At 39.4% G+C, this 24,415-nt stretch overlaps 1 protein-coding gene and 3 pseudogenes across 1 annotated transcript; all 4 read left to right on the top strand.

Annotated features, from left to right (window-relative positions):
* Positions 1-707: 707 nt before the first annotated feature.
* LOC117538100 lies at positions 708-1,523 on the top strand (annotated as a pseudogene).
* A 2,581-nt stretch (positions 1,524-4,104) lies between these two features.
* On the top strand, positions 4,105-5,075 carry LOC117538129 (annotated as a pseudogene).
* Positions 5,076-10,166: 5,091 nt separating this feature from the next.
* LOC117538095 (gamma-crystallin M3-like) lies at positions 10,167-11,049 on the top strand. Its single transcript, XM_034203628.1, has 3 exons — positions 10,167-10,211; positions 10,387-10,629; positions 10,736-11,049. The coding sequence occupies exons 1-3, from the start codon at positions 10,179-10,181 to the stop codon at positions 11,012-11,014; spliced, it is 555 nt and encodes a 184-aa protein (XP_034059519.1). The 5' UTR covers positions 10,167-10,178; the 3' UTR covers positions 11,015-11,049.
* Positions 11,050-20,794: 9,745 nt separating this feature from the next.
* Positions 20,795-22,396, top strand: LOC117538128 (annotated as a pseudogene).
* Positions 22,397-24,415: the final 2,019 nt, after the last annotated feature.

The following is a 24,415-nucleotide window of genomic DNA, read 5'->3' as shown; positions in this document are numbered from 1 at the left end:
TCAATCTTTTTAACTGTTGCCCATTAGTCTATGAATACAAATGATGGCTTGTATATTAGTTCTGTTTTGTTTTCAGTTTTCTTATCTATAACAACTTATTCTTACTTTCAGACTACACAACATTTGTATCTGGTAAAATTGTCACTGTATCAGATTATGTAATTGTAGGGTGATCCAATTCTTGCTGTGACTCTTCTGAGAGACCTAATAGACTACAATTTGGCCCCCAACTAATCACAGCTTAGTGTGTTTCACTATCTACGTGATGTCATTAGGAATAAGGGACTAGAGACCAACTTTTGAGAACAATAATGTAAATATGAATGAATCAGTTTGTACAAAGAAGTGTGTATCCTGTTGGCAACACCCACATCATTATTTTGCCTCTGTGTTCTTTTCTTCCTATTGGTCAACATAAAGTAACACATGGAATATCATACTTGGGGGGAAAGGCGAAGAAAAGACTTGTATTGTTTCTCAGAATGTTGTGAAGCGTCAGATGTTGCTTCAGCTGTTGTCCACTAAAAGTACCAGGTCCCTGAAAAGGAACAAAATCTCTCCATTCTGTGGGCTTCAATGGTAAGTTGCTGAGTAGAGTGTTCTCTTAGGGGGAGGAGTCACTAATTATTTACGTTGAACAGGTATAAAAGACAAGGGTTAACCAGTTAGGATATCAGTTCACCAGCAACAGCACATCTACAGCCAACATGAGCAACACCGGCATGAACATGAGGGCAAGGTACTTTTAGAAGTATTTTTGTAATAATCAGAAATATTACTGTTTGCAATATCACCATTTATACTTTGATAAATTATTCTAACCATTAAAATTCCCTTCTTTCAGATCACCTTCTACGAGGAGAAGAACTTCCAGGGTCGTTCTTATGAGTGCATGAATGACTGTTCTGACATGACCTCCAACCTGAGCAGGTGCCAGTCCTGCAGGGTGGAGAGCGGCTGCTTCATGGTCTACGATCGTTCCAACTACATGGGAAACCAGTGCTTCATGAAGAGGGGGCGAGTACTCCGACTTCATGAGCATGATGGGAATGAGGGACTGCATCAAGTCTTGCCGTATGATCCCCATGGTGGGTATACAACTGTAACCGACGATTCTACTATGGGTGACCACCCCACAACTCTTTACATTAAATCATTAATTTATAATTATTCTCCCCAAAGCAGCACAGAGGCCAATACAGGATGAAGATCTATGAGAAGGAGAACTTCGGTGGTCAGAGTCACGAGATGATGGAGGACTGTGATAATGTCATGGACCGTTACCGCATGAACGAGTGCCAGTCCTGCAACGTGATGGACGGTCACTGGCTGATGTACGAGCAGCCCCAGTTCAGAGGCAAGATGATGTACATGAGGCCCGGAGAGTACAGGAACTTCATGGATATGGGCATGAGCGGCCAGAGGTTCATGAGCATGAGGCGCATCACCGATTCCTGCAACTAAATGTTAACTAAATGTTCACTGAATGTATTGAATGCTATTGAATAAATAATTTCTGCAAATGTAAGTTTTCTCAAGCTTGTTGTCCAACTTTTAAAATTACATATTTTTAAATATTACACCAAAAAAATATGAGTCGTGAAAAACATATATTTTTTAAAACAACTAAACTCATTTCATCATTAAGAGTTTGAAATCTGATGACAAAATGTGTTGTTAAATGTTACGGTTTAACCAAACATTCAGAGGCTTAAAATTGATCTTGATAGAAGAATTACTATTCTGGGTATATTAAATAAAAAATCATAAATATTGGAAGCTAAAAATAAATATATAAAACTAAATTACACTACCACATGTTCAAAGTAAGGTTAAATGCATATGTAGTTTTACATAATCCACTGTGTACAAATTACCACAAAATACTTAAAAATATCTAGCATAAGGTTTAAATGCAGTCAGCCTGACTAACAGCTAACACTGAACATTTCCACTGAAGGTAGCAAATGTAAACACATTTTTTAGTTTTTGCCAGTAACTACACTGAACAAAAATATAAATGCAACACTTTTGTTTTTGCTCCCATTTTTCATGAGATGAACTCAAAGATCTAAAACATTTTCTATATACACAAAATAACCATTTCTCTCAAATATTGTTCACAATCTGAAAAACATCTGTGATAGTGAGCACTTCTCCTTTGCCGAGATAATCCATCCCACCTCACAGGTGTGGCATATCAAGATGCTGATTAGACAGCATGATTATTGCACAGGTGTGCCTTAGAATGGCCACAATAAAAGGCCACTCTGAAACGTGCATTTTTGCTTTATTGGGGGGGGTCTGGGGGGGTCCGAAAACCAGGCAGTATCTGGGTGTGAAGGGTAGGGGTAGGGTTAGAGTTAGGGTTTGTCGTCCATAACATACGCCTGCCCATACCATAACCCCACCACCACCATGGGCCACTCGATTCACAACATTACCCTAACCCTAACCCTACCCCTCACAGCAGATACTGCCTGGTTTTCGGACCCCCCAGACCCCTTCAATAAAGCAAAAATGCACGTTTCAGAGTGGCCTTTTATTGTGGCCATTCTAAGGCACACCTGTGCAATAATCATGCTGACTAATCAGCATCTTGATATGCCACACCTGTGAGGTGGGATGGATTATCTCGGCAAAGGAGAAGTGCTCACTATCACAGATTTTTTCAGATTTGTGAACAATATTTGAGAGAAATGGTTATTTTGTGTATATAGAAAATGTTTTAGATCTTTGAGTTCATCTCATGAAAAATTGGAGCAAAAACAAAAGTGTTGCGTTTATATTTTTTTTCAGTGTATGATTTCATACCCAAGTTATTACCTAAATGATTAATTGATCACATTAGTTTGTTAAATTATGGATAAATAGAAGACTAATTAAGCAGCTATTGTTCAGTATATTGAATCTCGACTGAGGCTCATGAGGGTATCAAAGTTTGGAGGCAGTTGTCATACTCAACTGATTGAATGAACCTCTCATTAAGAATCATTGCAATTGAGGGCCAAAACATAAACCTATACAATTGTTTATTTATTAAGGATACTCTTGTTTTTATGTTAAAAGGTCAATTGTCGATATTATTTAAAATAAATGTCTGAAATTAACAGCTTTGCTTATTTAACTTGGGAATTATATAGGGTGTGGGGGGAGCATACCCACAATTACAGATCGACATTTACTGAAGTCAAAGTTTGGTGACATGTTATTGTTCTGACTGCCCATTATCCCAAAACATCAAGAGTTTGAAAAAAGGCCCCTTTGGACCAAAAGCCCAAACAATATGCCCGACAGACCATTATCTCAAATACAATTGTTCATTGTTTTGAAGGCCCATTATTTGCAACATACACTCTCTCAGCAACAAACAAAAGCACATGGGTAATTATTTTTAGGTCAATCTTTATAACTGTTTCCCATTAGTCTATGAATAAAAATGATGGCTTGTATATTAGTTCTGTTTTGTTTTCAGTTTTCTTATCTATAACAACTTATTCTTACTTTCAGACTACACAACATTTGTATCTGGTAAAATTGTCACTGTATCAGATTATGTAATTGTAGGGTGATCCAATTCTTGCTGTGACTCTTCTGAGAGACCTAATAGACTACAATTTGGCCCCCAACTAATCACAGCTTAGTGTGTTTCACTACCTACGTGATGTCATTAGGAATAAGGGACTAGAGACCAACTTTTGAGAAGAATAATGCTAAATATGAATGAATCGTTTGTACAAGAAGTGTGTATCTGTTGGCAACACCCACATCATTATTTGCCTCTGTGTTCTTTTCTCTCTATTGGTCAACATTAAAGAACACATGGAATATCATACTTGGGGGGAAAGGCCGAAGAAATACTCGTATTGTTCTCAGAATGTTGTGAGCGTCAGATGTTTACTTCAGTGGTGTCCACTAAAAAATACCAGGTCCTCTGAAAAATGAACAAAATCTCTCCATTCGGTGGGCTTCAATTGTAAGTTGCTGAGTAGAGTGTTCTCTTAGGGGGAGGAGTCACTAATATTTACGTTGAACAGGTATGAAAGACAAGGGTTAACCAGTTAGGTATTCAGTTTCACAAGCAACCGCACATCTACAGCCAACATGAGCAACATGAACATGAGGGGCAAGGTACTTTAGAAGTATTTTTGTAATAATCAGAATTACTGTTTGCAATACCACCATTTATACTTTGATAATTTATTTCTAACCATTAAATTCCCTTCTTTCAGATCACCTTCTACGAGGAGAAGAACTTCCAGGGTCGTTCTTATGAGTGCATGAATGACTGTTCTGACATGACCACCAACCTGAGCAGGTGCCTAGTCCTGCAGGGGTGGAGAGCGGCTGCCTTTCATGGTCTACGACCGCAACAACTACATGGGAAACCAGTGCTTCATGAAGAGGGGCAGAGTACTCCGACTACATGAGCATGATGGGAATGAGGGACTGCATCAAGTCTTGCCGTATGATCCCCATGGTGGGTATATATATATATCTTTATTTATATGTATAGTAAGTCTTTATATTTTAAACGCACACTTTATCTTTATCAGCCACCACGTCACTATTATTTATTTATATGACAATTTTAGCAAGTTTTTATATTGTCCTGTTCCTGTAAGCCAGTACAACGAAATTTCGTTTTAATAGTACACTCTGTGTCTTGTTGAACTGACAATAAATTACTGTATGTCTATGTCTATAAAGTAGCAAGTTCCATTATACGATTCTACTGATGGGTGACCACCCCACAACGCTTTACATTAAATCATTAATTTATAATTCTTCTCCGCAAAGCAGCACAGAGGCCAGTACAGGATGAAGATCTATGAGAAGGAGAACTTCGGTGGTCAGAGTCACGAGATGATGGAGGACTGTGACACATCATGGACCGTTACCGCATGAACGAATGCCAGTCCTGCAATGTGATGGACGGTCACTGGCTGATTACGAGCAGCCCCAGTACAGAGGAAAGATTATGTACAATGAGGCCTGGAGAGTACAAGAGCTTCAGGGACATGGGCAACCAGAAGTTCATGAGCATGAGGCGTATCATGGATTCCTACTACTAAATGTTCACTCAATGTTCACTGAATGTATCAAAATTCCACTAAATAAATCATTTCTGCAATACTTTAACTTTTGTCAAGCTCATTGTCAAACCTTCAAAAGACATATTATGCTATATCAAAAATACATATCGTTTTATAAAGTTATATTTATTAGTTTTTTTTTCACAAAGCAAGCAGATTTCTTCAGTCATATGTTCATCCTTCAATGTTTTAAATCTGATGAGAAATTGGCTCTACATTTTTTCTACAGCCAAAGTCTCATTATTCTTGAAACAGGAATTAATTTCCTGGGTATTGAAATATTTGTTAACCCACAATGGATAATCATATGTTTAGCAACGAAATTGAAACTATACTTTTTGTTAGGGAATAATTTGCTTAGGTATTCAACCTTCGACCCAGTTCATTGTGTTTTCTCTTTACTGTCTCCTTTCTCATGGCATAGGTCTACGGTCTTGGGTATTGCTGCTATCTCTCTTAAGGAGTAGCAGCTTGGGCGCATTGTTGTTGCCAGTCTATGACAGAGCACAAGCCGCCATGAGGTAGTTTACTGTTCAGGGACGTAGGTTCCCTGGTGCACATTCTTTTCTATGGACGAGGAGCTCTAGTTAGATTCAGGGTCCATAATTGTTTAGTCTCACTGATAAAGAATGTTGATTATTACACTCCCAAACTAGTTAAAGCATCGAGCAACGGGGGTGGGTGGTGGCGAAGTCGATAGGGACTTGGCTTGGTAACTGGAAGGTCACCAGTTCAAGTCCCGGCAAGGACCAAGTGCTACCGAGGTGTCCCTGAGCAAGGCACCGTTCCCTACACTGCTCCCCGGGCGCCGTTCAAAATGGCAGCACATGCTCCTAACACTAGGATGGGTCAAATGCAGAGAAACAATTTCCCCACGGGGATAAATAAAATATATCAAAAAAAGCTGCAGAAGAATTCTTCAGGATTGGTTTGGCAACCGCTGTGTCAACTCGTGACACACCACCCTGTCAATTCTCCGGCCGTAACTCCAAATAAACCGTCAGTGTTTGCCATCAAAGCTTCCGCTCTCCTCGTGTCTCTCTGAGTCCTGTTTCCAATTGCTTCAGAAGTTTCCCCCACACTTTCTACTTTTAAAGCAAGGTGAATTTTTTTTGGAGTGTAACTTATTTCACCTTCAACACAGGAAACATCTTAATTAGGATACGGAAAGTAACCATATAAATGGCAGCCACTTAGGTAATGTTTGCTCATGTTTGTGCAATGAAGCAAAACTTTAAACATCAACTATTACTCTAAATGTGCCTTCTTTTACTTATATTTGCCAGTTTATACAGCTATCACTAGCAAGACTCTTTTTGTAAAACACATTGAATGACAGACAAAATGTTCTCCTTTTGCATAAAGCACAAGTGAAAGATTACAATGCAGTGACCTGAAACTGTTTAGGTCAGTTCACTTAATTCTTGTTAAATTTAAGATGAGTTCATCAATTATGGTGCAGTGTTTTCTTCTACACTGAAGGATTGTTCATTTGCTCCAACAATATCTAGTTTGTATGGCTACTTTGCAGAGGTGTGGACTCGAGTCACCAATTTGATGACTTTGGACTCGATTTGACAAAATCACAAAACACTTGCGACTCGACTTGGACTTAAACACCAATGACTCGGGACTTGACTTGGAGCCTTCTGACTTGAGATGACTTGATACTTTAATTCAGGGGTCTCAACACGTCGATCGCGAGATGCCGCTAGAAGAGCAGACTCCCGTCGGGGAGAGCAGAATCTTCAGCCGCTGCAATTCTTGCTGTGAAATGAATCCATGCAAGCAGGGGCGGGACTTTATTTTGCTGAGCCACCATGCGGCCAATCATATGCGGGGACACACTAGGATCATACCATTATGTGAAAGAAGGGTGGGGGACAGACACTGCAAAGACAGCAGGTGTAGTGGTACAGGCCAGCTACAGAGCGACGGGGAGCCGGATTTAAATGCAAGCGCGTTGGAAAAAGTCAAGAAATTCGCGAAAACCGAAAAAAGAAGCAGCATATGGCTGCATTTCAATGATATTGGAGAAAGCAAAGCTGAGTGCAGGATTTGTAAAATGAAAAATAACCTTTTTTTTTGGTAACCACTCAGGATTTATTGTCAGAGGTGGGAGAAGTTCAGATCTTGTACTTGAGTAAAAGTACCCATAGTGTAGGAATACTCGGTTACAATCAAAAGTCCTGCATTCAAAATATTACAAGTAAAAGTAGAAAAGTATTATCAAAATATAGTTAAAGTACCACCTGCAGAGTGATGTAGATTCGGGTGTTTTTTCCCCATAGAGACCGCCTCACTGCACATTATCCCTTGCATAAAGATAGATTGTGGGTCCCTTATAACATGTTGTACACAGTGGAAATAAACATTCTGGTCACCTTAACATACATTAAACTCCTTCTGAATCAAACCGTCACGGTAGCCTTACCTTACTGATCCCTCTTAAAATAGAAGAAAAACACGTTACTTTACCAGCAGAGAGAAAATGGATTATTAAATTATTAATGTGACTAATAAAGAGCAGTTTGATTATTAAGTATTATTCTGTTGATAGATGTCATTACATTTGTTGAAAAGCACATAAGGACTTGTTTTAGACTCGTTTTGTCAAAGTTTAGGACTTGGACTTGACTTGAACTTGCCCATCCTGACTTGAGACTTGAGCGCAAAGACTTGAGACTTGACTCGGACTTGAGCGCAAAGACTTGAGACTTGACTCGGTCTTGCAAAACAATGACTTGGTCCCACCTCTGCTATTTTGTACAAATGTTGTCTGAGAGGCTCATGTTGGTCAAAGTATTTAGTAAAACATTTTCATCCAATAAAGTGTGTCTACCTATACCAGTGCTTCTCAAAGTGTGGTCCACGGACCACTGGTGGTCCGTCAGCGCCCCCTAGTGGTCCGTGAGTAATATTGGTACAATTTCACATTTGAAATAAATAAATATATTTAAGTCTTCCGCCACTCTCGCGGGAATATCTCCGCAATGGAGCGATGTTAATTTCACTATCAATTGCATGATATAGCCATCGCAACACCTTCGTCACACATGTTTCCCCTTGTTTTGTACCATTTTCAGGCGATTTGTAATCTGTTCTAGAAAAACGATGTGTTTTTTGATATTTGTGGAGTTAGGTGGTCCCGCGAGTGTTTTTTTATGGTTAAGTGGTCCTTGGTATGAAAAAGTTTGAGAAACACTGACCTATACCTATATTAGTATATACTGTAGTTAATGATCTGTTGATTTATTTTAAATTATTAATCTGTATCTTCAAAGTTACTAGTTATCAATGAAGACCAGTTAAAAGTAAATATTTTACCTCTGAATTGTAGTGAAGTAGAAGTATAAAGTAGTTGAAATACTCAAGTTCAAGTACCTCATATTGTATAAGCAATGTATTAATATGATTTACTTACTCAGTGTTTCCCCTACCATTGTCTTGGAGGGGCACTGCGCCCCGCCAACGGAGCCCCGCGCCCCCCCTGAAATTCAAGGTGTTTAAAACCCCCCCAAAGCAGTAAACCTAGGGGAAACACTGTTACTTATTGTCCATCAATGCAGTTCAACATGTACTGCTGTCTGCAGTCACAGTTGACTTACACTCTAGAGTCAGGTGCAGATTAAACAGAATTTGGGTTTAGGGAGTGGTGCAAGAACAAGTCCTAAAACCCAAATAGCATTTTACAACTTTCACAAAGACCTTTGTCTCAAAGTCAGTGTTTCCTTTAACAGGTCTTTTGTTAGACGCCTGAATTAACACAAGCCAAAGAGATTAAACGTTTTGTTCTACAAAATAAAATACGGCAGTAATTACCCCACTGGTGAATGTCCAAAGCTTCATAAGTGTCATAATTGTGTGTTTGCCACAGAGATTATTTTTTCTGCATTATCCAAAAATCCAATGTGGAAATGTCATTGTTTTTATCAAGGTACCCCTTGTGAGGCTTACTTCCAGGTCGGCCAACGAAAAATCTTCATCACTGCACCACTCTATAAAAGATGGTCACTTTGTCAAATAAGGTGACAAATACGGCAGAAATTACCCCACTGGTGAATGTCCAAAGCTTCTTAGTGTCATAAAACAGCAATTGCTAGCATGTGATTTAATAAAACACTAAACGTCATAATCCCAACAACAGTTGGCCTATTGTTAAGCAGTGGTAATGCACAGCCATTAAATCATAATATAGTTTGTTTATAGCACAATCGTTTTTTACTTCTGCCGCTTTAAAAATCATGAAGTGGTGTTGATGTGTGGATATTATCCTACTGAATAAAACATGTTAACTATCATAATGGTGTGTTTGCCACAGAGATAATTTCCTGCAATATTCAAAAAACCAAATGGGGTATTGCTTTTTGTCAAGGGACCCCTTGCGATGCCCACTTCCAGGTCGGCCAACGAAAAATCTTCATCCCTGCATCACTCTATAAAAATGATCACTTTGTCAAATAAGGTGATTTTATTCCTAAATGATTACTTTGACTCGGCAAAGAGACATGAAATACTAATCATTTGCCCTTTACCAGTCATAGCTTGCCATCTTACTAAACCTACATTATGTCTTCATGACTGATGTGTCAGGGACCTTCTTCAAGGAAAATTAATGTGGACAATTTGGTCCAAGGTAATGTGTACAAATGCTGGCCATTTTGTTTTCCAAAAAGCTCTAAAAGTAAGAAGAAAATGGAAAACAATTACAGTCACCTATTGAAAATGACATAATGCAACACCAGCAAAACATTTCTTCTTGACCATTTTTTTATTCCTGGGCATCTATTCGTCAACACCACAAATCATAGAATGTATCATACTCAGCGTGTAAATTAGGAAAGAACTAGACTTTTTGTCAGTGTGAGGTGTCACAGTTGTAGTCAGTTGTCATCCTTTACAAGGTATGCAGTCTGTGAAAAATGGACGTGACCTCTGTATTCTGTTGGCTTCAATACTAAGTTGCTGAGTAGGGGGGTTCTCTGAGGGGGAGGGGTCACTGATTCTATTCGTTGAACAGATATAAAAGCAAAATGTTTCCAGGGAGTCAGTACGTTCAGCAACAGCACATCTACAGCCAACATGAGCAACACCGACATGAACATGAGGGGAAAGGTACTTTTAAAACATTTTGTAATATGCACAACATTTAATTTGACAATATGGGATTACCCAATTTAATTGTGAATTTAATTTATAACAATTAACTTCTTTCAGATCATCTTCTACGAGGATACATATATTTTAATTTGCCTTGTATATGTAATTTTGACTTTTAATTTTCTTTCAGATCATCTTCTACGAGGAGAAGAACTTCCAGGGTCGTTCTTATGAGTGCATGAATGACTGCTCTGACATGACCTCCTCCCTGAGCAGGAGCCAGTCCTGCAGGGTGGAGAGCGGCTGCTTCATGGTCTACGACCGTGACAACTACATGGGAAACCAGTACTTCATGAAGAGGGGCGAGTACTCCGACTACATGAGCATGATGGGAATGAGGGACTGCATCAAGTCTTGCCGTATGATCCCCATGGTGGGTATTAAGCAGCATATGTCGTACTTTGACACGTATTTAAATGAAAACCTTGACATATATTGATATTAAGACATGCCTTCGTTTTTATTCTCTCCAAAAACAGCACAGAGGACAGTTCAGGATGAAGATTTACGAGAGGGAGAACTTCGGTGGTCAGAGTCACGAGATGATGGACGACTGTGAGAACATCCAGGAGCGTTACCGCATGTCCGACTGCCAGTCCTGCAACGTGATGGACGGTCACTGGCTGATGTACGAGCAGCCTAACTTCAGAGGAAAGATGATGTACATGAGGCCCGGAGATTATAGAAGCTTCAGAGAGATGGGCATGAGCGGCATGAAGTTCATGAGCATGAAGCGCATCACCGATTCCTGCTACTAAATGTTCACTGAATCTAACAATTGCCATTAAATAAATAATTTCTGCACTAATTTAACATTCTGTCAATCTTATTGCCCTATACTGTCACAAAGACATATCTGCTAAATAATAATATAAGCATTGAACAATGTGTCAATGTTCTACAGATAATCACTCATCAAATGTATGTTAGTTGAGCACAAAGTTTTAGACATGAAGACTACCTATCAATTAACAATACAACTTAAAAATTGAATATATTCAATGAAACTGTAGAATATTGAATACAATTTTAAATATAATGGATGAAGTTAAAATCTTCATTCACTACTCATACTATATTACGGAGCCCTGGAGGGTTCATAGAGAGAAAAATAAATAAAACAAGGCCACGTTTTATTAATTTGTGCGCACGAGATGTAATTCGTGGCCTCAATTTAAATAAAACGAGGCCACGCTTTATTAATTTGTGCATACTTTCTCGTTCGCACAAGATACTTTCTTATGATTAGACACATCGAACTGCCCGATTATTCCGCCATATTATTAGTTTTATGAAGAAGATGTCCGGTCGCCAGGGCGTGTGTGTGTCTGTGTCTCTGTATGTGTGGGCATTTGTTTTCAGAAGATATTATGATAGTAGTGTTCGTTCCGGTGCACTTAGACTGCATTTAGCACTAGCCTCCATCGAGATTAAGAATAAACGAACTTCTTTCACTTGGGAATACACCTATGGAGTAAGCCAGATGTGTGTAAATTACTGTTCATGGTCATTTGAAAACAAATGCCGGTGTCGGACACACATACACCGAACACACACACACACACATCATGTAGTATTTCACGTTTCCATAGCAACAACAACTTCCTGTCAACAGTGTAAACTCACCTTCAAAATAAAAGCATCTAAATAAAACAGGAAGTTAACCTAAATTACATTTAAGACATATACAACTGCAACGAAAGTAACAAAAACAATGTCATATGTTTCACAGAACACAAATTGGGTTATTTACACATCATGCGCCCTGGTGACTGGACATTTCCTTCATAAAACGAGTAATAGGTGGCCTCGTTTTATTTATTGTTCTCTATGAACCCTCCAGGGCGCCGTACTATATAATTTAATATTTTAAATCGGTTTTTTAAAGTCATGCCATAATAAACATATATGTAGATATACAAATTGAAATCATATAATTCTAAGGGAATTCGCAAACATAGCACACAACATAGCTGAAAAATATTTTCATATCAATACCACTTAACTGTAAGTAAAACACTTAAGTCATTCTATGCATTACCTACTGTTAGGCCCGTCACGATAATTTTGTTGGACGATACATTTTCACGATAATATTGTCGGCACCGTTGTAAGACCATTTTAGACCACTGACATAATGATAATATATAATAATAATTCAAGTACATCCTTTCAAACAGAACTTTTTATTGAACATCCAACATTGCAAATGAAATGTGAAATAATATATAAATTATATGTAATAAATAAAACAAATTAAATTATAAAAAATTAATTAAATCACACACAACTAAAACAATCAATTAAATAGACTCGGGCTGGAAAACAGAGTGTTCTCTCTCCAGGGTATATGCAGGAATCCTGAAGTCAAATGTAATACCTTTTAAGACCTTTTTTAAGACCCTTTCCATACATTTTAAGACCTCATCGCAACTTTGAGTTCTAACCGGTTACATTGGCGACACACTTTACCTCACATTTACTATATTGATTGTAAGATAGCACAACTAAACAGAGTGCAGACAGACTACTGAAGCCTCCTCTCCACATGAACTTCAACCTCTCTGTGAAGGTCAGGTTTAATGCAGTATGTTGCTTTGTTGCTTCTGTACTCTGTGCTCTTTCATTCCAGTAAAACTCCTCAGAAACCAGTATTTGACCAATAAACAAAACTTTGAACTATGAAATATATTAAACTTTGGTGAGCTTCAGCGGGGTAATGCCATATAGGAGCTCCCTCACAAATACCCAGCGGTTAAATTGGGCCGGGGCTAAGCCCGGCACATAGGACGATGCTCTGACGTCATCACCCTCACACATTTGTCATATGTTTACAAAAAACGATATATATGTTAAGACTTTTCTCGTTCTTAATATAGACTATATTTAGGTCGATATGTGTTGACCTTACTTTAAAATAGCAGATCTCTGTGACCGGATATAGTTTGGCTTAGACCCCGGCCCCACGAGGAAACATACAGTAAAACGCATATGCAAAAGCAAAAAAGTCTTCCGTTCACACGCATTCGATTCATTAACGTGTCCGTTCCCACTAGACCGCTGGAAATGCTGGAAACGCTGTAGTACATATGCCAGGCCTGTAAGTGGCGCTGCTGCCGCCACAAAATACACCAAAAGCAGCGAAGAAGACCCCGGAGCATGGTTGTCATGGTTGCCCTTCTGTTTATTCTCCGTGGTGGACGGCGTGTTCTCCTGCTGAATATCTCTCAGGTAGTCCACCAGCAGATAACCGAAACTTAAAATAAGAAGCAGCATTTTATGGCACGCTATGCATGGGGCCACCTTGAGGGGGTTTCCCGACATGTTGTTTCAGTAAATTAAAGGGTGTTTCATGTTGTCGTTGCTGTGGACCTTCTTAATACCTTGGAAAATGCCTTTTAATACTTTTTATTAGGCTTCATTTTCGCTAAATTGATTTATCAACTTTTAATACTTTTTAAGACCCCGCGGACACCCTGCTCTCATATATATAAATAAATATGAGCACACATTGTCTCACAAGCAAAATAAACCTCCTTAAAATAGCAGTCAAGTGTACAGTCCACTGTCCATACAAAGACCCAGATGCCTCAACAGGCCATATCCAAATCAATCAATCAATGTTTATTTATATAGCCCAATATCACAAATGTTACATTTGTCTCAGTGGACTTCACAGTTTGTACAGAATATCAGTATGACATTACGACACCCTCTGTCCTTAGACCCTCACATCGTACAAGGAAAAACTTCCGGAGAAAACCCACAGTTTAAAAGAGAAAAATGGGAGAAACCTCAGGGAGAGCAACAGAGGAGGGATCCCTCTCCCAGGACGGACAGACGTGCAATAGATGCCGTGTGTAAATTGAAAAGATAATACATTTGCAACATAGGTAGTCCAAATGTTTGGATGCATGTGTGTATAATAAGAAGATGAATCCACGAGGATATCCATCCAGGACCTATGATCCAGGACCACAGCCACGACTCAAGATCCAGGACTCGCGGTCCAGGACACAGGACCGCAGGATCATCCATGACTCCGGATCCCGGCGTATATAGACACCAAAAAGAAAGAGATTTGGGGAAGCTGGGTTAATCGGAACATGAGTACACACAGGTATGGACAGAGAGAAGGAAGAAGTAAGATGTCCCCCGACAAACTAAGCCTATATCAGCAAAACTAGGGGCTGAATCTAATCAGCCCTAACTATAAGCTTTATCAAAAAGGAAGGTCTTAAGCGCACTCTTAAAAACGGATAGGGTGTCTGCCGCCCGAACACAAACTGGAAGCTGATTCCACAAATGTGGAGCTTGATAAGAAAAGGCTCTGGCTCCCATTGTACTTTTAGAGACTCTAGGAACAACCAACAACCCTGCATTCTTGGAACGCAATGCCCTAGTAGGACAGTAGGGTATAATGAGTTATTTAAGGTAAGATGGCGCCTGCCCATTAAGGGCTTTGTAGGCGAGAAGAAGAATTTTAAATTCTATCCTGTGTTCTATAGGGAGCCAGTGTAAGGCAGCCAGAACAGGAGTAATGTGGTCCCTTTACCTAACTCTGGTTAGTACACGAGCTGCAGCATTTTGAATCAGCTGAAGCGACTTGACTGACTTCTTGGTACACCCTGATAATAAGGAGTTACAATAATCCAGCCTTGAAGTAACAAATGCATGGACTAGTTTCTCTGCATCGTCTTGAGGCAAGATATGCCTGATTTTTGCAATGTTACGTAGATGGAAGTAGGCGGTCCTTGAAATTGATTTTATGTGGGCGTTAAAGGATAGATCAAATATAACGCCAAGATTCCTTAGTCTCACTGGAGGCCAAATCCATAGTTAGTATATCTTTAGATAATTTGTTTCGTAGATTCTTCGGGCCAAGTACAATAACTTCAGTTTTAGTCGTGTTTAACATCAAAACGTTTAACCTCTTAAGCCCCAAGCCCCTTCTAAAAGGGTTAAATTAATAATCTTTTTTCTCAAAGTAATGATAAACCTGTGAGTTGGATGTAGAAAAGTCAGAATCAATTAGGGCTGTAGCGATACACTAATCTCACGATACGATACACGATATTCAGCCAACGATACGATATATATCACGATATTCAGCCAACGATACGATTCGATACGATTCGATATAATACGATACACTTATATCATTTTCTGAAAGATTTTAAAGGGACAGTGTGATTTTGGTGACATCTTGTGAGTGTTCCATTGACTTGGATTGAATTAATTCAACTGAAAACTGAAAGCATCAATTATACAATATATGGCTCTGACAGAGAGTCTACAGCTTGCAAATGCTGGACAAAATGAATCAAAAGATGTGGTGAGAAAATTAGTTTCATTTATTGAAACAGTGCAAACTGTAGCTTACAAGCCTTTGAAACATAAGTACATAAAGTGCAGTATCACAATGGACAATGCAGAATTAAAAGGTGCAGCAGGTGGCGGAACACGGGGGATTTGAATGGGACTTGTTAGAAATTAAAATCAATGTTTTGATGGCATAATGTACCTTAAACATACCGTCAGTTTAAATGCTGTTTTATAATGAAAAACCAGAAGTTCTCGTGCACAACCAGTTGTTAAGCTTTTATTCTGAAAAACCTTCATCTCCGGTTAGCATTTAGCATGTGGCTAATATACCATTTACTATAGAAGTGAATTTAGTAGCGATATGACACGGAGTGTTGCACACCGAAACCTACTGATTTCAACACTACAACTATAGACGTTGAGATATTATTATTGCTGAATATTAAATGAAGGTACAGTTTATTTGAATATGTTTGTTTACAGACGTGGGTAGCATGAGACAACATTCGGAACTACCGGAAATGATACCAGCCGTGAGGTATTTTTGGAGCATTGATTACAGCGTTTAAAATGTATTAAATGAAAAGTCATGAAAGAGAAGGCGTGTTTAGTTATATATTTAATGTACAATGTCTGAATCCTTTGTAATGCGCAACAACGAACATTGGAGACGTGGAGGGCCGGCCCCCAGCAGCGCCAACCGGCCCACAGGGAGGAGCCAGCAGAGGATATTTAACAGCTGTTAAGGTGTAGCTCGCTCTCTTCCCTTCGCTCACGAGAGCCAGAACACAGCTGTTTTTCTGACTGAACCATCTTCTGCTTGTAACATTACCGCGCTTTTTATTAATTAAAGTATACATTTGAACCTTCTCAGAGACTCAATTAGTCTCCTTTTTAAAGCTTCTCTCCTGGACGCGAGAATAACGAACACAGTTATCAGACTTAAGGTATCGATACCCGCGGCTGAAATATCGATACTTTCTCGGAAAACTAAATATCGATATATATCGCAGGATCGATTAAATTGCACAGCCCTAGAATCAATATAGATGTTTTTTATTTTAAAGAAAATTCAGATTGAACATGGTAAAAAACTGTAAATTATAGTGTCCGTCCAAAATATATGTTGTACTTATAGTGAAAACTAACCTTGGATGATGGGTTAGTAGACTAAAAGCTTTAGGAATCCAAAATACAACATATAATAAGTACCCTGTATCAAGATTGATGCAAAACGAGTGATATTTGACCTTTTTAGACAGATTTAGCAAAACAAACTTCTTCTGGGGCCATTTGGGTGGATTTTCTTTATCTCTGGCCCCCCTTCTTCGATTTTGACATGTGACATCTCTTTGACCGTTAGAGCCAATAGAATCAAAGGGAAATCTTCCCGCACACACTCATGTTATAAAGGGTTAGGGTTAGGGCATTCAATCTTGCTACAGAGCGTAGGAATGGCCTGCTCTGATGTTTGAAAACGGAATTGCAGTTGTATTGCTTATAGATTATCAGAACATTTCAAAGGGGACACAGCCACATTGGATATTAATCTATGGATTAACTACAGCATCGTTGTTATCGTTTTAATGCCATTGAATACCAGTTTTGACCAGACAAAACCAAGGTAAGCCATGTTAGCGTTGTAGGCTACCTAGCGCCACATGTTTTGATGTACGTTTTTGTTGATAACGTCGCGAGTTTGCAGAGGTGTGGACTCGAGTCACATGACTTGGACTCGAGTCAGACTCGAGTCACACATTTTATGACTTGAGACTCGACTTGACAACATCACAAAAGACTTGCGACTCGACTTGGACTTGAACACCAATGACTCGGGACTTGACTTGGACTTGAGCCTTCTGACTTGAGGTGACTTGCTACTTTAATTCAGAGGTCTCCAACACGCCGATCGCGAGCTGCCGCTAGAAGAGAAGACTCCCGTCGGGGAAAGCAGAATCTTCAGCCACTCCTACTCTTGCTGAGAATCCTTGCAGGCAGGGGCGGGTCTTTATTTAGCTGGGCCACCATGCGGCCAATCATATGCGAGGACACACTAGGATCATACCATTATGTGAAAGAAGGGTGGGGGGCACAGCATGTGCAGAGCGACGGGGAGACGGATTTAAATGCAAGCGCGTCGGAAAAAGTCAAGAAATGAGCGAAAACCGAAAAAAGAAGCAGCATCTGGCTGCTTTTCAATGATATTGGAGAAAGCAAAGCTGAGTGCAGGATTTGTAAAATGAAAATAACCTTCAGAGCAGGGTAAACACTCAGGATTTATTGTCAGAGGTGGGAGAAGTTCAGACAATTAAAACAAAGTTACAATCAGGGTTCCCGCGGGGTTTTAACAAGTCTTAAAAAGTCTTAAATTTGATAATCAGAATTTAAGGCCTTAAAAATGTCTTAAATATGATTCAGAAGGTCTTAAAAATTATCGGATTTGAAAGGTACTTCTGTGTTGCGATAGCGTCTAAATGTGTTTTGGGGGAAATGTCCGGGCTGCAATGTAACCAGTACGGTAACAGCCTTTCAGTTCCCCCCAACAATTTGTATTGAATTAAATCAACATGGAACCAGTAATCACTAACTTTGTTTCCCCCGGCCCCTTATTGGAGAACACCCAGCTAGTAACCTAGCAACCAAGCTTCAGCTCATGTAGCCTATCTTCGAATCTACTTACAAATAAATATGGGGAAGTGTAAGTTCAACCGTATTTGGTTGGAAAACATCTAATTTAGTGCTTGGTTGAAACCAGTGGAGGGAACGTGTTTGAAGCCCGCTGCACCTTTTGCAAAATAAATTAGTGTTTGTTTTGCTAATGTAGCGTTAGCTAGTGGAGCGTTAGCTAGTGCAGCAGCAGCTAATGTAGCGTTAGCTAGTGCAGCAGCAGCTAATGTAGCGTTAGCTAGTGCAGCAGCAGCTAGTGCAGCAGCAGCTAGTGCAGCGTTAGCTAGTGCAGCGTTAGCTAGTGCAGCAGCAGCTAGTGCAGCATTAGCTAGTGCAGCAGCAGCTAGTGCAGCGTTAGCTAGTGCAGCAGCAGCTAGTGCAGCGTTAGCTAGTGCAGCAGCAGCTAATGTAGCGTTAGCTAGTGCAGCAGCAGCTAGTGCAGCGTTAGCTAGTGCAGCAGCAGCTAGTGCAGCGTTAGCTAGTGCAGCAGCTCCCGCAACAACACCGGGGGACCTCCGGGCGAAGTTTGGGTCTACGTCAACCCTAAAAGCGGAGGTGCTGTAGACGCTAAATACCGTAGCTAAACACCAATCATACAACAGCAACGATGAAATAGTGTAGCCAAGGCAGCAGAGCTCAGTCTGAATATAGCTCTTGTCACTCTCTCTCAGACACACACACACACACACACACACACACACACACACACACACACACACACACACACACACACACACACACACACACACACACACACACACACACACACACACACACACACACACACACACACACACACACACACACACCTAGGGCTGCTCGATTATGGCAATAATCAAGATTATGTTGGTCAATAATTAATTTCACGATTATTAAATATGATTATTCATTGACTTTGAAAACATCCATTTATTGAACTTTAAAACAGATAATAATTTGAACAGTATCTTTTTAACTGTTGATTACCCTGAACGTATAATTCAACTGAAAAACCAATACAAAAATTAATTAAATAAATGATACATTACTAAAAAATTCATTAGATCAAATATGTTGTGGTGCACTGTCACAACCTAGCAAAGCAAAATAATCGTTTTTTCCGATTATGTTGTTTTCGTAATTGTGGCAGGCCAAAATCGTAATTGCGATTAAAATATGATTAATTGCACAGCCCTAACACACACACACACACTCAAGCGCACACACATACACACTTTGTCTAACACGCTAACACAGTTCTGTACTGTTACGCTGTTGTGTTCAGTCATTGTTCTTATGTTGAACATGAATACATTTACTTTGTAAGTGATTATGGGACGTATTTCTTCTTTATATACATTTTCCTTCATACTTTATTGCCGTGAAATAGGTCTTAAATTCTATTCAAAGTGGTCTTAAAAAGGTGTTAAAAAGTCTTAAATTTGAGTTGGCGAAACCTGCAGGAACCCTGTACAATAAAAAGTCCTGCATTCAAAATGTTACAAGTAAAAGTACAAAAGTATTAGCATCAAAATATACTTAAAGTACCACCTGCAGAGGGATCTAGATGCAGGTGTTCTCTTCCCCATAGAGACCACCTGGCTGCACATTATCCCTTGCATAAAGATAGATTGTGGGGTCCCTTATAACATGTTGTACACAGTGGAAATAAACATTCTGGTTACCTCAACATCAGGGATCTTATACATTAAACTCCTTCTGAATCAAACCGTCACGGTAGCCTTACCTTACTGTTCCCTCTTAAATTAGAAAAACACACGTTACTTTACCAGCAGAGAGAAAATGGATTATTAAATTATTAATGTGACTAATAAAGAGCAATTTGATTATTAAGTATTATTCTGTTGATCGATGTCATTACATTTGGTGAAAAACACATAATGACTTGTTTATGACTCGTTTTGTCAAAGTTTAGGACTTGGACTTGACTTGAACTTGCCCAACCTGACTTGAGACTTGACTTGGACTTGCAAAACAATGACTTGAGACTTGACTCGGACTTGAGCGCAAAGACTTGAGACTTGACTCGGACTTGCAAAACAATGACTTGGTACCACCTCTGCGAGTTTGTATCTTTCAGTGTTGAGGTGGGCACCGTTAGATTCTGTGTCTCGTTGCGATCATAAACGATGTGTTGGATGTGCACCCAGGATAAGTAATAAGGGAGCGAGGAGTGATTTTTGGTGCAATAATAGGTTAGCATTTTTCGCTCGGGGCTAATTCAGAAGCTCAGTGTTAGCATTGTGTGTTTTTTTGTTTTGTTTTTTTTTTTTTTAAATGAAAAAGATCAGTTAAGAGTTTTTCCCATTATATGGATATAAAATATTCATAGTTTATTAAATATTAATATGACGCGATTTCGGCCCGGAACCGGGTTCATGGGGCTTAATAGGTTAAGGTCATCCACGTTTTTAAGTCCTTGAGGCAGTCTTGAATTTTATTTAGATGATTAATTTCATCAGGCTTGATTGATAAATATAGTTGAGTATCATCCGCAAAACAATGAAAATTCTGTATTTCAAAGATTTCGAGCAAGGAACACCAACATGTTTGCATTGTCGGGCAAATGCATCTTTGATTGTAAACTGTCGGGAAGGTGGGGGCTCTCCATCTCCAGCTGCCGTGTTTGCTCCCAGCTGGGAAAACGGAATGGGGTGGTTGTGTTTCAGATGCAGTTTAAGGTTGGTCGTATTGCTAGCTTTTGTTGTTACCTTTTTTAAACAAATGCGATACACCGCCCGGCTCGTTCAAGTCCGTAGGTTCGCCTCGTTGATTTGACTTAAATCCAAAAATATTCCCACACCGGAGATGTGGTATTCGGTTTTGCAACCAATTCCATTTAACTTCAATTTCCCCTCGAGTAAGTCACACGTTGTCTCCTGCTTGTCTCTATATTATTAATTTGGCTAGGCAAGGCAAGGCAAGTTTATTTATATAGCACCTTTCAACACAATGTTGCACGCGGAGTTTCCTGACTTGGCTGTGTGTGAGGCCCCGCCCCTCACAGCGCGCCGGGCAAAAATTCTGCTCACATCCATATGTAAACAAACACGCATGTAAACGGCAATTTATCGAGCTCAGAAAAGTTATCGAGTCCATTTTTATTTATCGTACGATAAGTCAATTTATTGATTATCGCGACAGGCCTACCAACTGTATTTTACAATTGCTTGAATATGATGTTTGCATCATAGTTTCTTGTACATGACGCGTGTCATCAGAAATTATATGCTTTCCGAGAGCAAGCATAAAAAATGTTTTCTTGCAGTGAGTTAGAATGTAAGCTACTGTATCATTATTTCACAAAAAGCCATGAAAAATACATTTTATTTTAATTATTGGAATCTGTCCTACTCGTGAGAAAAGGCACATCCACTACAAGGTATGTAGCCTTGAAATCTACAGCTACAACGACATGAACATGATAATACATGTTCTCTTAAAGATCTATTTGGATAAGCAGAAAATAGTATTTAAAAAAACTAGATCACCATATTCACAATGCCGCGTTATCTAACCATAACAAATTCGTTTTTACAGTTCATCTTCTACGATGCATGGAACTTCCAGGGTCATGCATGAGCAACTGCTCTGACATGACCTCCTAATGCGGCAGGTGCCACTCCTGCAGGGTGGAGAGTGGCTGCTTCATGGTGTACGACTTTCCCAACTACATGGGGAACCAGTACTTCATGAGGAAGGGCGAGCACTCTGACTAGAGAAGCATGATGAGAATGAGGGACAGCCTCAGGTCTTGTCATATGATACTCATGGCAGGTTTAAAGCAAACTATGATATCACTATGTGTGATAACCCCCACACAAAATCTTCATTAGACAATATTTGTAACTGTCAAAGGAAAAATGACATCACAGAAGCCATATCAGGATGAGGATCTATAAGAAGAACCACAGTTGTCAGATGCATGAGCTGACGGAAGTCTCTGAAAACATCATAGAGCACTACCGTGTGTCCCACTGCCAGTCTGCAATGTGATAGAGTGTCATTGGCTGATGTACAAAAAGCCATATAACAGAGACAAGATGGTTAACCTGAGGCCAGGAAACTACAGGAGCTGCAGGGATATGGGCATGAGCTTTATGAGCATGAGGCCTAACATAGACGTGTGCAACTACATGTTCACTTAATGTATCCACTAAATCTTTACTACAAAACTATAGCTTTTGCAAGCTCATTGCTGAACTGCTGCAGTAAGTATTATATAGTATCTTGAAAATGTTACTGCTTAATGCAACGGACAAATGGTTGATCTTAAAATGTATAGATTGTGAACATGAAAATAATCAATTGATCATGAAAGGATCCCTGGGCATTTTTACAATTTGTATTATTACAGGACAGACCAAATAAAATTAAAATAAACAGTAAATCAAATACAGGGTATTACATGTTTTAAGCTTGGTACAAATTAGGTTTAGTATTCTAAAATAAATACACTATTTATACATTGCTGATGTTTAAAACAAACTTACACAAATACTTAACCTGTTAAGCCCGAGAGACCCCGGTTCCGGCGGCCTCCTGCAACATCTTGCAGAAAACAGTGTCTGAGGGCATGTTCATTTAATAAACTATGAATGTTTTATATCCATGTAACGGAAAGAAACTCATCCAACGATCATTTAAAAATAAAAAATGTTTAAAACACCACAATGATAACGCTGAGCCTCTGAATTAGCAACGAGCGAAAAATGCTAACAGATGACTGCACCAAAATTCACTCACAAAACCTTATTTATCTTTGCTGCACATCTCAACCCATCGTTTCACATCGTGAGGGGACACAGAATTGATGGGTACCCTCATTATCACTCAATTATACGAATTATCGGAGATAATGACAAGAACACACATCAAAACATATGGAGCTAGTTAGCTAAAAACGGCAAAATGGCTCACCTGTGTGGTAGTTTGGTCAAAAGTGGTCTTCAATGGCCTTAAAACTATAAAAACGATGTTGAAGTTAATCCATAGGTTAATACAATGTGTCTGTGTCACTTTGAATGATTTCAGATAATACATGAGCAATAAATCTGCTTTTCGGTTTTGAGATGTCAGACCTAGAGACAGCTTCACTCTGGAGCAAAACTGTGTGCCAGAAAACGCCATCTTTTTTTAACATGAGTGTGCGCGGGGAGATTTCCCTTCGATTCTATAGGCTCTAACGGTCAGAAAGAGATGTCACATGTCAAAAAATAATATCTGATCAGCGGTTCAATTGCATTAAACCTCTTACTTGCTCCTTGAATGTTAGCTAGTGCTTATGTTGCAAGAATGTACTCAAACAATGGCCCTATGCAATATGCCTCTCATACTTTCCACTTTAGAAGTGGAAAGTATGAGAGGCATATTGCCAGGCTTGGGTTGCAGAGAGAAAAAAATCAGTTTCAGCACAATCGCAGCACTAACATCATAATTCCTAATCTTAAGGTTTTCCTTTGATCGTGATGAACTGTACATTTTGAAAAAGAGAGGGTTTAATGTCACTGATCCAATGGCCAACTATTCCAAAAGCCCATCAGTCCGACAGTCCGTTACCGGAGAACAGACAGACAATTTTTCTACTGGCCTTTCGCTCTGAAAATGGATACTTTGTGCGATAAACGGAAGTAGATGTGTAAATGGAGCTTTTCTGTTCTATTTTTTCACTGCTATAGTGAAAGCTTGACCCGCCTTACTGCCTCTAATAGGCTTACTGTATTTAGACCGTTTTAACCAATCTCGTTCCTCGTGTCTAGTCAACGAAGGAAACAACAAATAAGAGCTAGAGTATGTTCTGTATGGTAAAAGAACATTTCCAATGACGTTATTCTGCATACTAGCTTAATAGATGGGCCATTGGCACTAAGAGTGTTTTGTTTTGGGAAAGGCTATTAGGCTTTTGGAATAATAAACATCTGAACATTGTGCTGTAAACGTTTTTTTTTGGAATGACATGCAGCAAACCGTCTGTCCATCCAGAAATTAAATCAGGTTTGCTGTTCTGGGCATTTGTGCATAGTGGTATGCTCCCTAATGTCATGCCATGTCTGTGTTACCTGGTTGGAAGGGTACAATTTCTAAAGTATTCGATGGCCTAGTCATGTGATATTGCAACACAGGCCTGTACAGTGCTTCATACTGTACCATGTTGCTGGGTCAGTGGT

The sequence above is a fragment of the Gymnodraco acuticeps genome, unplaced genomic scaffold (assembly GCF_902827175.1).
Source record: "Gymnodraco acuticeps unplaced genomic scaffold, fGymAcu1.1, whole genome shotgun sequence".
NCBI classification, from domain to species: Eukaryota; Metazoa; Chordata; class Actinopteri; order Perciformes; family Bathydraconidae; genus Gymnodraco; species Gymnodraco acuticeps.
This window is presented reverse-complemented; position numbering and strand designations above follow the sequence as displayed.